Source organism: Notamacropus eugenii, chromosome 1 (assembly GCF_028372415.1).
Source record: "Notamacropus eugenii isolate mMacEug1 chromosome 1, mMacEug1.pri_v2, whole genome shotgun sequence".
In the NCBI taxonomy this organism is placed as follows: domain Eukaryota; kingdom Metazoa; phylum Chordata; class Mammalia; order Diprotodontia; family Macropodidae; genus Notamacropus; species Notamacropus eugenii.
This window is the reverse complement of record NC_092872.1, coordinates 639,131,931-639,149,490: the sequence shown is the minus strand read 5'-3', so window position 1 is coordinate 639,149,490 and position 17,560 is coordinate 639,131,931. Positions and strand designations below refer to the sequence as shown.

At 38.5% G+C, this 17,560-nt stretch overlaps 1 protein-coding gene across 2 annotated transcripts in view; it reads right to left on the bottom strand.

The window, feature by feature from the left end:
• Nucleotides 1-220: 220 nt before the first annotated feature.
• LOC140520931 (N(4)-(Beta-N-acetylglucosaminyl)-L-asparaginase-like) overlaps nucleotides 221-17,560 on the bottom strand; it is a 72,183-nt gene continuing 54,843 nt past the window's right edge. For both annotated transcript variants that reach the window (XM_072635398.1, XM_072635399.1), the window contains exons 8-10: nucleotides 8,632-8,699; nucleotides 2,171-2,275; nucleotides 221-780 (exon numbers count right to left, since the gene is read on the bottom strand). In XM_072635398.1, coding sequence (XP_072491499.1) covers nucleotides 679-780; nucleotides 2,171-2,275; nucleotides 8,632-8,699 — 275 coding nt within the window. In that variant the 3' untranslated portion in view covers nucleotides 221-678. The remainder of the gene's footprint in view (nucleotides 781-2,170; nucleotides 2,276-8,631; nucleotides 8,700-17,560) is intronic.

Here is a 17,560-nt window from a genome sequence, read left to right as displayed (position 1 = left end):
CACAGTGGATAGAACACCAGCCCTGGAGTCAGGAGGGGCTGAGTTCAAATTGAGTCTCAGATACTCGACACTTCTTAGCTGTATACCCCTGAGCAAGTCACTTAACCCCAACTGCTTTGCAAAAATAAAATAAATTCTGGTCAAGAATTCTTTTACTCCTTGATCTAGTCTAATCCTGCAAATATATATGCACAAAGAATAGCACTTTTCATATCATCAATACCATTTAGATTTTTATTACTTTGCAATAGGAACATTTTTGACAACATTTTTTAAACCCACAAAACTGAGCAATCAAAAGAAATGAATGATTTCTGGTTGGAGGATTCAATCCTATCAAATAACACATGGAACAAATGCTCCCGTTCTTAATACAAACATCTTGCTTCTTTGGTGAAACATACACTTAAAAGGACAGTGTCTTTCAGGCAGTATATAAACTCAAAAAGTTTTTAAATTTGACTTGAAGAACCAGGAAATTAGCTTTGAAAAATGAAAGTTATGAAAACAAAGAAATGAAGCATCTACAAAATCGCGGAGGTCTAAAATAAGCATGTGAAAATATATTTAATGGAAAAAGACAAATTCAAGATTCATTTAATCTACATTTATCTAGATATTTAACTAATTCACAGATCAGTGGATGAACAGTAAAAGTAAAATACTTGGTAGTGTTTTTCATGGTTGGAAAGATGGCTGTATTAACTGTTCAATGGAATCATTTTCCTGAGACCAGACACAATAGGTGAATTGAATTGATGAAGCAGCTCCAGTTTCTCCCTAAAAAGGAAGGAAACAAGCATTTATTCAACACCTACTGATCACCAGACCTTGTGGTAAGCGCTTTATAAATATAATCTCATATGATCTTCACAACAATACTGGAGGTAGGTGCTTTTATTATCATTAGTCTGGAGCTGGGGAAACTCAGGCAGAGGTTAAGTGAGTTGCCCAGGGTCATTCATCTAGTAAGAAGTGAGTTTGGATTTATACTAAGGTCTTCCTGACTCCAGGCCCAGTGCTCTATCTGCTGTGCCAAGCTGCCCTAGAAAAAACAGTAAGGGTTATGTAAGAGAGAGAAATTTGAGTAATTTGTACTAATTTGAGTAACTGTACACTTGCAAATACACATACATACATATATATTTCTAAGTACGCTGTATATGTATGTGTACAATTACTGAAATATTTCATACATGAGAGGCAGATAGGTGGTATGGTGAATATACTGGGTGTGCAGTCAGGAACCTGAATTCAAACCTGCCTTCAGACGCTTACTAACTCTATGATCCTAGGAAAACCCTGTTTTCCTCAGTTTCCTCATCTGTTAAATGAACTAGAGAATGACATGGCAAACCAGTCCAGTATCTTTGGCAAGAAAACCTCAAATGGGGTCATGAAGAATCAAACACGACTGCACAACAGCTGAATAACAAAATTATACATGTGTGTATGTATGTACATACTCACATATACACTAGATGAATACATCATATATGTGCATATACATATTCATATTGAACTAATTCACAAAGCTCTGTGATTTTGGTGAGATCTTAGAATTACTTTAGTTGGAACAGAGAAATCTGGATCACAGAGATTTCTCCAAGGATCTGTCTAAACTCTGGGTCCTTGGCTCTTCTGCCTCAAAATCCGAAAAAAGAATTGTTCTGTGCAAGGTGAGGCTATCCCAGACTATCAGAAAGGGAAAGGTCTTCAGGATACAATATGAGGTGAGGTTGTACAGGGTGCTGACTTTAAACTGACTGGCAGAGTTTGAACTCTCAAAACCCTAAAGTATTATGCCATTTTGCAAAGTTTTCAGGGAATGGTAGCTTACATTTATATAGTCTTTCAAGTTGGAAAATTAAGCAGGATTCCTCTTACTGACTAGGATGCTGGCCTTGGAGTCAGGAAGTCCTTCCTCTGGCAGAGACTTCCTCACTGAGTGAGCTTAATCTTAACCTCTCTGAGACTTAGCAACTCTCCAACACTATATCTTAAAAAGAAGCACCGATCTCCTTCAGTGAAGAATGTTGATTCCAACTAGAAGTTCCTGGCACTGATAAAATTATAGGTAGGGCCAATTTCTTCCCTCTCTCTACTTCGATCTCATCTACCCTTACCTCTCCACCCAAATTATAAAAAAAAAAAAATTCACATTTCATACCTTCATGTTCATTGCAACGATTCCAAGTTCAAACATATTTTCATGTCCCATTTGATAAGTTATATGTTTAAGGACAGATTCACATGCTTCCTTGGGAGATAAACCCTACAAGAGAAAAAGCTAGATTCGAACAGGTTTTAATCCAAGGTGGAAAAAGTAAAAGTAATTCAGGAGCTAAAGTTATTTAAATAAAAATATAAATAACCAATACTTGAAATAAAAGGGAAGCCAATGACACATCCTACCTTTAAGATTCCAGCTGTCATATCAAATCACAGCAGGATTTGAGAATAACTTTAACTACCAAAACACATTTATGTTAGTGATTGAGCGCTCATGGTCTCCTGTTTGCTTCTAATTTTTAAACTGTACTTTCTTTATAGCATCTTTTTAATAATCTTATTTTGGCATTTAACTGGAGAAAACTATTAAATTCAAATTACAAATACAGATATAGGAAGAAAACAAACCATTTTAAGTGACATAAGAACATCTAAAGATAATTTAAATTTCTAAATGCAATAAAATAGTACTTGCAAATACAGTATGGGGCTAGAAACTTTGTAGTACAGTAAGAGGCAGCTTTAGCTTCTGAGGACAGGGAGGGATTTCTTGCTGCTTAAAGCTTGTAACCTTGGGCAAGTGACCCACCCTCCTTGGTACTTCAGTTTCTTCATCTGAAAAATGAGATATGAGATGGTCCGCAAGGTCCTTTTGGGCTCTAAGTCTGTGATTCTATCAACTTTATTCATTTAAATACAGCAGAAATTAATAGAGAACTGAAAGTCTAAGTTTTAATGTATATTGTGTATATCTTGCCTTATGTAACAAATGTGTTCAGAAAATTATTAGTTGAATTTTTATAAATTAAGAAATTTCAAATGAGAAGGAAAAAGCATTTATTACTAAGCACTTTACAAATAATACCTCATTTCATCTCTCAAACAGCTCTGAGAGGTAGGTGCTAATACTATCCTCCCCATTTTATCATGAGAAAACTGAGGCAGATAGAAGTTAAGTTTTGCCCAGTGTCTCATAGCTAATGTCTGAGGCTGATCTGAACTCGGTTCTTAATTCCAGGCCCAGCAATCTATCCACCAGAGCCTCCTAGTTGTCTGAATGCACTAAATGTACCATTTAGCAGACCTCTGTAGCAAATTCTGTCATAAAAGTGAAAAATCTTTTTGAAATAGGATTAATCAATCACCCAGATGCAGTACAGACTCTGGGAACCTCCTTGAATCTTCCCACTTAATCTGGCCTTTCATACTCAAATCTGTTGCCCTTAACCTACCCTGGCCCTCCACTGTCAGTTACCTCTGGATAGGCCCACCTGCTTCCCACCCAAGCCCTCCATTGTCTGATACCTCCCAATTGCCTCCAGCTGTTTCCCATCCTTGATTACATCACCAGTTACCCCAGTCCCATCAAGTCTAGACCACCCCCAGATCTCCCACAGTCTTTCTGTATATAAGTTCCATCTTGCCTCCATGAAGGTGCTCAGATTCTGTCTGGCTGAGATTCTATCTGGCTCGCTTGTCAACACAAGCGTCAAAAATAGTTAGGCTCCTTAAGAGTCAACCCAATATGGCAAATCTTAAATAAACTTTGTTTTACTTTGGCTGAAAGAAGGCTTGAGTTGAATTCATTCAGCAGGACCTGGTGTGTCAGTATTTTGGGGTCCTTAGCACCCCAAATCTCACCATTATGGTTCCCTGACCTCATCAATCCCCTATTTTTTCTCAGGTAAGTTCATGTTTTCATGTATCAGTTAATGTGGGGCACAATTATGATACCATTTGAAATAATTAATTTAGGCTTCTTTAGAAGTTAACACCTGGGCAGCAAAGGTTGATCTTGGAAACAATAATGTAAAGCTTCACTTCACGATAGTTTGACTTTTATATATCTGGCATTCATGCAAGGGTTGGACTAGCTGCCTTGTGAGGAGACAAAGGTGAGAGAGAGAGCCTGGGAGTTGAATTGTTAAATATCCCATGAGTTGTATTTTTTTTTCCTCATTTTAGGAAAAAGTGAAGTGATCTTGGATTGGCACTGGAGAGTAGAGTTTTTAAATCTCTCTGGAAAAAGCTGGAGAGAGTGAATTGACAGAAGACGGGAGAGCAGCAGGGGTGGTCATAGCGGATGGAAGGGATTTTCCAGGAGACTGGCTCTAAGTCTTATGGTGTCTGGAGTCTTCTTTACCTGGCTCTCTTATCTACTTTTTAAGAAAACCAAGCATATCTATACCTACTTGGAGAAGGCTCTGCTTCACAGTGCACCAGGGTGCCTGTTTCTTCCTTGTTATTGCTTACATGTGGACAAGCCCTGGTTACTGCTAAATGTTTCTTTCATACTCTAAACCTTTCCTAGTTGTTTGTAAACAACCAGGACTAGTTGTACTATATAGAGTACTAGATAAAGATTTTTAAAATTTCATCTTGCTATGGACATCACAGATAAGAGGGGAAAATAGTCAGTAAACTAGTAAGTAGGTGTCCCAGTGGATAAATGCTGGGCCGGGAGTCAGGAAGACTCTTTTCTTGAATTCAAATCTGACCACAGATACTTACTAGCTGGGCAACTTACTTCATCCCGTTTGCCTCAGTTTCTTCATTTGTAAAATGAGCTACAGAAGTAAATGGCAAACCTCTCTAGTATTTTTGTTAAGAAAACCCCAAATGGGGTCACCACGAGTCAGACAGGATTGAACAAGTGAGTAAATAATTAGCTATGCTGAATTCAACAGACTGCCTGAGGCTCAAAGATACAAAACATTTTGATTAATAATCGGTATTTTTAAATTTTCTAATGTTACAGAAAAGAGGGGGCATGTGGAAGAGGGACTTTTGCCTTTAGCTAAAAAATGTCTCAAGCAAACAATCTGTCTTCCAGATAATAGGTTGCTTAGAATCCGGGGCTTCTGGGCTTTCCCAAACTCCCAGGGGAAAGAAGAAAGACTCCAGAGCCAAAAGGTAAAGACAAGGATGGTCAAAGTGGGGGAGAGGGGAGGAAGAAGTGCTCTGTCATACTGACCTTCACCACAACGTCTGCTGGCCTACAAATGCAGAACGTTTGTTTATAGGATTTGATTCAATTCAACACTGATGAAGTACTTACTACGTTTGAGTCGCTGGGAGCTAATCACTACTGTGGACATAAAGACAACACTCCCTATCTGCTGAAAGCTTGAGTTCAACTGGAAGGATGAAATGTGCACACGAATAAGGAAAAATAAAGCACACACAAAGAAATTAGGAGGATCAGGAAAGGCCTCATACAGGTGACAGCTGAACTACGTTTGGAAGGCACCAAGGATTCCTACAGGGCAGAGATGAGAAGGGAGCACATTCCAAGCATAAAAGACAACTTTGCAAAAGCAAGGAGGCAAAAGATCTGTCATGGATAGGGAACAACTGGCAAGTCTGCTTTGTTTGACTTGGACTGAGAGCACATAAAGGCAAATAATATGAAATAGTAATAAATAATTTATAGAGTGCCTACTATGTGAACAGGCATGGCATTGTTCAGTTGTTTCAGTCGTGCTTAACGCTTCGCGATCCCATTTGGGATTTTTCTGGCAAAGATACTGGAGTGGTTTGCCATTTCCTTCTCCTGCCCATTTTACTGATTAGGAAACTGAGGCAAACAAGGTGAAGTGACTTGCCCAGGGTCACAAAACTAGTAAGTATCTGAGGCCAGATTTAGAAAGACAGAAGGGAGCCAGGGTGGAGATGGATTTTATATTTGATCCTAGAGGCAATAAAAAGTCATTGAAGAGTTCTGCAGAGGGGAGATAACATAGTCTGTTCTGCATTCTCAGAACATCCGTTTGGCAGCTGTATGGCACCTTCATGATTCTGGAAGATATTTATCACCAAAATATTTTTATCCTTATAACAGACATAAATAAGTCCCTTTGAAAGAGGAAATCTTTCCAGCAAAGAAGTGACTCTTTTAAAAAAAATTGTTAAATATTTTATTTTGTTCCAATTACATTTAAAAATTTTTTAACATTTGTTTTTTAAAATTTTGAGTTCCATATGCTTTACCTTCCTTCCTCCTAACTGAGAAGTCAAGCAATTTAATATAGGTCATATATGTGTAGTCATGTAAAACGTATTTCCCTATTAGTCATGTTGTGAAAGAAAACACCCACTAACCAAAACCAAACCAAGAAAAATAAAATGAAAGTGTGCTTCCATCTGTATTCAGACTCCATCAGTTCTTTCTTAGGAAGTGACTCTTTCTTAAGTATATGTTTGGGAGACCATAATTAAATCTAATAAGACATTATTTTAAACACAAAGAGATCATTCAGCTGATGAAATGTAGATAGAGAGGCTCTCCAAACAAAATTTATACGCATTCTTGGGAGATGTTGTTCAGTTGTTTCAGTTATGCCTGACTCTGTTGTTTTGAGGTTTTCTTGGCAAAGATACTGGAGTGGTTTGAAGTTTTTTTTCTCTAGTTCATTTTGTAGATGAGGAAACTGAGGCAAACAGGGTGACCTGCACAAGGTCACCCAGCCAGTAAGTGTCTGAGGCTGGATCTGAACTCGGTTCTTTCTGATTCTAGGCCCAGTGCCCTATGCACTGCTCAAACTAGCTTGACCTCTTGGGAGATAAGCCAAGATCCAACAACTGAAAAAGCCTCTAGGACATCCTAATACCATGGAGATAAAAACATTTTGCAGGCTTTAGAGATTCTCAAAGTAGGGCAAAGAAAACACTGCCCAGAATTTTCAGGCTGTACGAGGATTATAATGCAGTGCCAAGTTTAATATGAATCCGCAGTGTGATATGGCTGCCAAAAGATTAATGAAAATTTGGGCTACATGAAGAGGCACAGCTTTCAGGAGTAAGGAGGTGGAAGTGCCTTTGTACTCTGTCCTAGTTACACCTCTTTCGGTGCTCAGCTCTGGGTGCCTAAATCTAAAGAGGGAAGTGATAAACTAAACACCATCTGAGAGGTCAGCTAAGATGACCAAGGAACTTCCATCCATATCAAGTGAGGAGGGATTGAATGGAATAAGTATGTTTATGCTGAAGAAGAAGAGAAGACTCTAGAGGGATATCATGGCAGTCTTCAGAAGGTATTTGAAGAGTGGGAAGGAAAAGAAAACAAGTACTTAGATAGCCCTTACTATCTGAGCTAGGCCCTTTACAGATATTATCTCATTTGATCCTCATAACAACCCTGGGTCGTAGGTGCTGTTACTGTCATTATTTTACAGTTGAGGAAACTGAGGCAAACAGAGGCTAAGCAACTTCCCCAATGTCACATAATTAATAGGTGCCTGAGGCTGAAAGTGAACTTACCCTTTCCTAACTGCAGACCCAGCACTCTATCCAGTTGCCCCTGCTTAGGTGGTCATGTAGATGAGGGATTCAATTTATTTTGTTTGGCCCCAAAGGAAAAACCAAGAGCAACAGTATGTTATTATTCAAATTGCCCTTGCCTAAACAGATAATTTTTTTTGCATATCTATTTGATGGCAAACTTTTCTGAAGCAACCTAAGAAAAATGACATTAGGACTGGATCTTCTTTTTTTGTTGGGGGCAAACTATCCATCAAATAGGGAATGGCTATTGTATGTGAATGTAATGGGATACGCTTGGGTCATCAAGAAATGATGAAATGGGCTTTCAGAGAAACCAGGAAAGACTTGTATGAACTGATGCAGAGGGAATCAAGCAGAACCAGAACACTTTATACTATAATGACACTGTAAAAATTGACACTGAAAAACTTAAGAACTCTAATCCATGCAGCAAAGGAACATGATTCCAGAAGACTGATGATGAAAAATGCTCTCACAGCCAGAAAGATAACAGACTAAATAGGAGGCATGCATTTTAGGACATGGCCAATGTAGAAATCTGTTTGACTATGAATATTTTTTAAAAGTGGGGGGAGATGGGAAGGAGAAGACATTTTGTTGTTCAGTCATTTTTCAGTCATATTCAACTCTCTGTGCCCTCACTTAGGGTTTTCTTGGCAGAGATACTAGAAGGGTTTGCTATTTCCTTCTCCAGCTCACTTTACAGATGAAGAAACTAAGGCAAACAGGGTTAAGTGGCTTGCCCAGGGTCACATAGCTTGTAAATGTCTTGAGGCCAGATTTGAATTCAAGGACTCCAGGCCCTACACTGTGACACCTAGCTGCCCCAGAGAGAAAATAATGTTCATTAATTGAAAAAAAAATTTTAATCAAAAAAAGTGGTTGTCATTTTTAGAATTAAGAGGTAGTCCAACTACCTCATTTTACAAAGGAGAAAACTGAAGTTTATAGTGATTGAAGTGACTTGCCCAAGGTCACACAGTTATCTGGAAGACAAGTATTCCTAATTTCGAGTCTTGTACTCTTTCTACTAAATCACATGATTAAAAATAGCAAAAACATAAATATTATCCAAACACATATAATCATTTTAAAAGACAAATGTAGTTACATCACCTGCTTCATTAGGAGAATAACATGAAAGCAAGGACAAAAACACATGATCTTGTCTCCTTCCCCAGTTGCTGTAAATAAAAAAAGATGAGATGTCACAAATTTACTTGCAATACAGTCTATATATTTAAGAATCAATTATTCCTTCTCCCAAGGTACTTATAGTCTAATACTGCATTAAACAACATTTTGTGCAAACTTCTACTACTTAAAATGAATAATTAACACTTAAGTTATTCACATAAAGAAGTAAATTCTGATTGTAGCTAATCCCATAGAACCACTGAATGCTTGCATTACAATGATATTTTGTTTTAATAAATAGTTCCTCAGAAAATCATAGTCCTAGAACATGAAGATGACAAACCGAGCTAAGCGCAGGCTCTTGAAGCCAAGACTTCTGCAACCAAAGACTTTGTAGTAAAGAAATACTCAGTGTAACAAGATCTGTTAGGGCCAGAATGCAATAAGGATCATCAAATGCGGAAAAGGGCTTTGAATCCACTTTGAAAAGGGAGAGTGTTCTTGGACACAACTTCCTCTTTTTCCCTGCCCTAATAGACCTAGGGCTTTTTGATGTTTGTTGCTGAGGGTCTGAGGGTTGACATGGTTTTCTGGGGATCAGGGGGTGGTTTGTAGTTGGAAACAGGGAATGAAGAAAGTTGAAGACTGATTTTAACTTGATATCAAGACACAATAATATGTTGTGCTTTTTTTTCCACAATAATTCTATTATGTTATTAGTCTAAATTAATTGAAGGTGAAACTGAGGCCTAGAGGCATAAAGTGACTTGTCTGAGGCAAAGTGCTGTACCATATCAGCTCAGGTCTCCTATAATACAGCACAGCGCTCTTCTCATTCTTCTCACCAACAATGTAAAGGCACACAATCAGGCACTTGTGTTTTAAAAAGGGGAGCTGGGGGGTCACAGCAGACAGAACTTAGCAACTGGGGTCAAGAACAGCTTCAGATACTGGCTAGCTGTGTGACCCTGGACAAGTCACTTAACCCTGTTTGCTTCAGTCCACTCATCTGTAAAATGAAGATGATAACAGCATTTTCCCTCTCAGAGTTGTTGTGAGGATCAAATGAGATAATTGTAACTCGCTTAGCACAGTGCTTGGCACATAGTAAAAGCTACATAAATAGGATGATCATGATGACAGTTACATGGGTAAGCATTAGCAACTTTCTCGGTGTAACCTGATCAACAAAGCATCATTACTACTAGCCACCCACTAGGATATAGAAATATTTTGATAAGAATTTTTTTTGTAGTGTTGTACTTGTAATGAGAATTCATAATTAATTTTATTTTCTCTACACTGAGAGACAGTGTTGCACAGTGGACAGAAAGCAGGATTCAGAACCAAGAGTTGAGTTTAGGTCTCACCTCTGATACACACTGACTCTATGACCCGGTGCAAAGTCACCTAAACCTTTCATGAGTCTAGGTAGCTCTCTAAGACTGCCAACTGTTTTGGTAAGGGAAATTCCTTATCTCTATGGGAGTTCCTCATATCGATATAATCATAGGTCCTATCCCTATCTCCATCACGGATGCATTAAAATATAGTGGAAAACTTCAAATTTGTAAATAAACACGTGTTGTAACAGATTAATCAGAACAACAAATGACATAGTCTAATTTGCTAGAAGAGATGAAAGGTTTAATAGGCCTTCATAGGTATGAGGAAGGGAAAGGCAACCCTGGGAAAAACAGGGTAAACATTAAAAAAAATCAGACCCACAACTTTAAAACCAGTTTTGACTATATTTTTTTTTATCAGTTTTATATAGTTTTACCTGGTTCCAATTCAATTCAATCAAATCAACAAAAAAATTATTAAGTACCTAAGAATGCACAGTTCTAGAGGCTGAGGAGATCTGAAATTTAGATATTACAATTCCTGCCCTTATGGAGTATATAGTATATTGGAAAATAGAACTATAAATAATAACCACAATACAAGATATCACTTTGACCACCAGGAGAGGTGTTACTACCTAGCTACCTGACCCTACTTGCTGATGGCCAGAGATTGCTCATCCCAAAATTAATCCACTGAAAACTAGAGGGCAGAGGGAGTTAAGGGGTAAACATTAAGCTTGGGAGTTCAAGTGGCAGAGCTCTTTCCCCCTCCCCCCAAAGTTTTACACCTCAGGTGGGCATCAGTGAACGTCTCATTTTTCTAGGCCTGCAGTTTGTGAGGACTTATTCAACTAATGTCTTGACTTAAACCTCAGTTCATGTTTTCCCATCCATTTCCCTTCCCGTTTTCTCTACCAATGAACCCTAATCACAAGGGCATGGAATCACCAACATAAGCTGAGGTTAATTATATATACTTCTTTCCTGCATGTGCTCCCATCCTACCCACTTTTCTATCCAACTTGACTTCCACTGGAACTGCTCTCTCTAAAAGGACCAAATCCAATTGCCAAATCCAATGACCTTTTCTGCAATCTTCATCCTCTGTGGCATTTGACACTGCTGACCACTTCTCCACCTGGATGTTGGTCCCTCTGGGTTTTTGTGACATTTCTCTATCCCAGTTTCCTTTCTGCCTGCCTGCTCCTTTCATAATTTCTCTAACCCAAACACTCCCATACTCAACCTGGGGAATAGGTGGTGACCTATTATACAGTCACAACCCACATTGCTCCCTTCTGATCTGAATTCTTATGTATCACATAGTCTAGCAATTAAGACTAACCCAGAGAAAAGAAAGGTTAGCTCCCTAACTAGATTGAGAATTCTTTGATGTCCGGAAATAAATCTTATATTTAATTTTGTACCTCATACCATCTAGCATAGTGCTTGGTGGTCATTAAATACTTTTTAGGAACACAGTGCTTGAGTACCCTTTATTAAATTAGAATGGCAAATCTGAGCTCCTCTGATTTCCAAGTTGGTTTTCCAAGAGCTGAACCTTACAGAGGCAGCTAGGTCCTATCAACAATAATGCCCTGGGAGTCAGATGATCTAAATTCTATTTGTGATTTTGCTACTGACAGACTATGTGACCCCAGGGGCAAGACCCAGTCCTTTAGGGCTAGAAAAATGGTGCTGGACTAGATGACCTCTAAGAACTCTTTACTGCCTGAAATATTCTATGAACCTCTAAGTTCAGAGGTAAAAGTGAATACAGGTGTTATGATGCAGAGGTCCACCATACCACAGGGGAGACTGAACAAGACCTCTAAGGACAGGCCAAAGAGTAAAGTTAGCTCCAGTGGCTTTAATTTAATGGGAGATAACTGAACAAAGGCCTCATGGAGAATGGTATTGATGTAAAATACTCCCTGAAGGGAGGTCTGCAGAGGTTCAATAGGCAAGCTTAGATGGCAAAATTGTCTGGGTAAACCAGACATCCAGGGCTGGATAAATGAGGTTACAATGTACTTATTCAATTTAACTATCTCTGAACGTGGCATATCCGGTCTATTAAAGACAAGCAAAATAGCAGTTTTACTTACAGTCAAATAAATATAGAACTGAGAAAGCAACTTGTTTCCAGCTCCAGAATAAAACCAATGACACAAAGGCCACCCAGGAAAGAAAGATAACTCAGAAGTCAGTGGCATTTACATTCTGGACTTCTAAACCTGAGTCCCCCCTTAACCCATATTAACTATAAGGTAAAGAAAAGTTCATGCCAAAACGGCTCTTTTCTTTTATGGAATATTTTATAAATCAAGGGCCTCTCAGTGTTTGATTTAATCAGCTTGCACATGACTGCCAGACAAATCATCCTAAAACACAACTGTCACTCAGAACCATTAATGGCTCCCCATTATCTGCTAAACAAAGCCCAAACTCTTTAGTCTGTAATTAAAGGCTCTCAAAAATCTGGCCCCAACCTATTTCGACAATTTTATCTCCTTTTACTCCATTACATAGACTGATCTTATCATTTTAATATGCCTATAAGTCTCTTGCCTTTGTTCTTATGCTATCCCTGTCATGATTGTCCTCATTCTTTTCCTTCTATGAAAAAGCTAACTACCATGAGCTGTCTATTGTAATTGTGGCTTGAATACATAGCTTTAATCACTTAAAACTGCAGTAAGACTTTTGGACACCCCATGTATATGTACGTATCACTTTAAGGTTTGTAAAAAGTTTTATGAACTTTATTGCATTTGATCCTCCCCACAACTCTGTAGGGATATGGACTGTTATTATCCCCATTTTACAGTTGAGGAAACCGAGGTACCAAGAGGTCAAGGATACTTTGTCCAGAGGTGTTCCTATTGATGTCCCAAGTCCAGTGTCCCAAGTCCCAGCCCTGAAAGAGTCATGCTGGATCTGGATATCTGGAGCCAGATCCCACCAATGACACTGAAGAAATCCCTTAGCTTCTCTGCACCTCAGTTTCTTCATCTCTAAAATGCAGCGTGCACCTCATAGGGCTATTGTGAGGCCCAAGTGAGGTGATACGTGTATAAAACACAAGGCAAGGCTCAAAGCTTTGTAGACGGGTGTTGGCTGCTGCTGCTCCTGCTAGTCCTTATTCCAGGTTTAGTCCTTCTCCTTAAGCCCTTGCCTGATGATCTGCCAGGAAGATTATCTTTCCTTCCTGATCGCCAATATTCTTTACTACCTATCCAGTCTATTTGGCCCTCATCAATAATAGTAAGATAAGTCTTGTCATATTTTTGTGTATGCTTCCTATTTCCTCAAGCCAACAGCAAATTCTGGGGCTGCACCTGATACTTCCTTGTATTTCCACAGAATGCTTCTCATAGAGCAGACATTCAATTGAGGAACAATCCACATAGCTAGGAATGAAGTTGCGTGGTGATCGCAAAAGACAGTAAATAGCTCTATTTCCTTTAAGTTCCATTACGGAAAAGAAAAAGCTAGAGGAATAATACCTGGTTCTTTTCACAGCAACAATCTGGATTCTGTTCTATTCAAAACTCTGAACGTTACTCCGAATAACTCAAAATACACACTCTGCATATATCTAAGCAGGACTTAATGGGCTAGCAATATATTCCAAAAGGACTATTTTTGGAAAACAGGATAACGATAAGAATAATTAGTTCTCCTTAAGAGCATTACCAGTAACTTCTGGTATTGTAGGGTAGAGCCAGAAAAGATTAAAAGGAAGCTATTTTATCAAAAGAAAATTTTCTAGCTTCTTTCAGAATCCAACATGGTGTGCTGAATGTTATGTGGTATCTAGTAATCATGAATGGAATTTTAAATAAGATTGGCATTTACAAATGTAGTCAAAAGGCACAAATACTTGGGGGTTAAACTGATAATTAATTTATGAAATTACGGAACGGGGCAGACACCCTTACTTCTTTGGGTATTCACAGGAAAGACGGTGGTGGGAAACAGCGTGGCAATCACACTTTAATTAAACACAGTGAGGGTGGAGGAAAAAAGCCCAAAAAGGCAGAGACAGGCAGCGAGAAAGGAACAGAGGCTGTGCCGTCTGGCATGGCTCAGAGATGAGGGAATGGGATGGGGAAGGAAGGCAGTGTGAGCAAGAGGGTGGGTGGGCGAGATATAGACTCTCACTCCCATACTCATACATTAGTATTGGGAGCATTAGGAAGGAAGGACCTGAAGAGGTGGGAGGGTGTTCAGAGGATAGAAGTTTGAGGTATCATTTTTATATTCTTTGGGAAACCCACCAGCTCCTTCCTACCTGTGCCACCTTGGGATTAGATCATTAACATATCCAAATCATCTAAAAGTTATTGGTAAAATTTCAAAGTTACCAGCAACTTTTGGATTTTCTGGCATTTGACTGAAATTTATATAGCAAAGGGCCAAATGCTTGATAGTAGCATCAAGATGGCTTACACTGATTCAGCACATCTTACCAGGATGTGAATTCTGATTACTACGTCATACAACTTGTATATTACACTCTTTTGATATTTAGAATAGTTAGTACATAACTTCCAGGTTCCCCTTTGAAATCTAATTTCCTACCATTGCTCTTTGGTACTAGCTACTTATAAACTTACTATATTGATGGGGAGGTGGAGGTGGGGAGACAAGGGAGATAGCTAGGGGGACCAGAACAAGATGTGATTTAACAGAGACACTCATTCATATCCTACCTACCAAGCCAAATCAAGATTATTCTTAGCTTGATTTGAACTTATAGATTCTCAGTGAGTAACAGATGTTACCTCATCATAGTGGAATATTAAATCAATAAAAAAAACATTGATACATGTTGCAAGAAGATTCACAATATGTAGAAGAAAAAGAATAATGAGATAATTTACAGTCATATGTAGCCAGAAATGTTCTGGCTACCCAGTGCAGAAACCTTCTGGCTTATATACATTTTGCTGTGAAAAAGGAACTCTCCTAGTTGAACAAATCATAAATTTAGTAAGACAAGACAATTAACAAAGTAATGTTGGTCAGGCCTTGGGATTCCAGCTGGGTAAACATATGTCTCGGTGATAAAGAAGGAAATCCCACCACTAGTGAGTGGCAGGCTTCCTCCCCTAAACAGATAACTGACATAGGAAAGGGTAAACAATGTTCAATAGAAATTACGACCTAAGATGTCTATTTTTCTTTACCATTAATATGCCATAACACAGTATATGTCTATAGATAATAAGATACAAATGAAAGCCTCATTATTCAAGATATAGTGTCTTAGGTTAAAGGTCTCCTTAAGGAGTGTAGAGTCGGCCTTGGCTGGCTTTTGCTGACATAGGAAGAGGCACTCTCTGAGTTTGCTTCAGAGAGACCAAAGAGATTATTCTAAAATTTTATATTAAACATTATCAAAAGTCTTCAGATACCAAAGTAGTGGTGGTGGTGGTGGTGCAGTAGTCAGGAGGCAGCTAAATCCTCTGAATCTTAAGTATTAGCAGCTCGGTGTATATAGCCCTGGGCCTCGAGTTAAAGGACAAAGCTCAAAACAGCCCTCAGACACATACTAGCCATGTGACCTCAAGTATGTCACTTAACCCTTATCTCAGTTTTCTCATCTATAAAATGGAGATAATAAAAGCACCTCTGTCCCAGGGTTGTTGGAGGATCGAACCACATATAAAGTGCTTGTTGTCATATAAAGTGCCCAACTCTTTGTGTCCATAGCACACCAGGCCCCTCTCTCCTCTATTACATCTCAAAGTCTATCCAAGTTCATGTGTGTTGTTTCTATGACACTCTCTATCCATCTCATCCTCTGTTGTCCCCTTCTCCTTTTGTCTTCCACCTTTCCCAATATCAGGGTCTTTCCAATGAGTCTGTGGTCAAAATATTTCAGTTTCAGCATCTGACCTTCCAGTGAATAGCTTGAATTAACATCTTTTAAGTACTGACTGATTTGATCTCCTTGCTGTCTAACTGACTCTCAAAAGTATTCTCCAGCACTACAATTCAAAGGCATGTTTCTGTGGTGCTCATCTTTTCTTACAGTCCAACTCTCATAACCATACACCGCTAATAGAAAAACCACAGCTTTGACTATATAGACCTGTGTCAGCAAGTAATGTCTCTGCTTTTTAGTATGTTGTCCAAATTTGCCACAGCTTTCCTCAGCAAACCTTGAAGTGCTATAACCATTAGTAATAGTGGTAGTAGTAAAAATCCAACCAATAGGAGTGAAAAGAAAATTCAGGATGAGAGAAGAGAAAGAAGACATGATGGGGTCATAAAGACTTGGATATGACTGAAGAAAATATATGAAAAAATATATGTAAATCTCCCTATCAAATTTTCCTCAATAAATATATGAGGTATAACTGAAATAATGAGCCTGACTCCAGGAATCTCATAAGCACATCAGTTTCATGATTTTATAGTCACACTTTCATGTATTTTTGATTGAATTATTTTATTTTGTTTTCATCTATTTAGAAGAGATTAGCTTGAATCCTCCCACTGTCAATTAATGTAAACACACAAGGGTCAAACTTCTGATTGAGGGAGGGAATAAGTATTTCTATAGGAACTACTATGTGTTAGGCACTATGTTAAGAACTTTACAAATATTAATGAATTTGATACTGAGACAGGGGCTGTTATTGTCCCCATTTTACAGCTGAAGAAACTGTAGGACACTAATATGCTAGTATATCCAAAGGTGGATGACTCGGATGGCTATGGACTCTTGAGTTGATGTTTATAAGGATTCAGTTGAAGGACCTAGGAATGTTTAGCCTGGACAAGAAAAGGCTCAGGATGACATGACAGTCATTTTCAGGTATCAGAAGGGCTGTCATAGAGTAGAGGAATTAAAACTAGTTCTGCTTGGTCCAGAAACCAGAAAACTAAGAGCAGTGGGGAAGAAGCTACAAAGAGGCAAAACTCAGCTGGACGTAAATATTTCCCAACAAAGCACCTTCCTAGAGTGAGATGGGCTACCTCTGGAGGCAGTGAGTTCCCTTTCAAAAAAATCTTGAATTGACTTGGCCCCAGGGAAGTCTCTTGTGATCCTGGAATTCTGGGATTTTGTGATATATCACAGGAATGTACCACTCTTACACAATATAACTTATTTGCAAAACAAAGTGAGCTATGGTTAAACATTTTCTGGTTTTCACATTAGATTACAATTAGACTATAAGCTCTTTGGGGGTAAGGACTCTTTTTAAAATCATTTTATTTCCCCCAGCAACAACTTCAGAGGACTTAAATTATTAACATTTAATAATACATTAAAAAAAACAGTAATTGTTATATTAATTAATCTAGTAGGCACTTAGTAAATTTTGGGGGGGGGGTGACTCACTTGCCTCTTGAAGTTGCTGTCCTTAACTTAGGTACAAGTGAAATAAAGTGTTAATTTCATTCCAAAATCCCTTATTGTGGCTTTTCTTTGGGTAGGTAATTCTGAATTAGGCCACTAGGTGGTGCACTGGATAAAGTGCTGGGCCACTTATCTTCTGTGATCAAATTTGGCCTCAGACACTACTAGTTATGTGACCCTG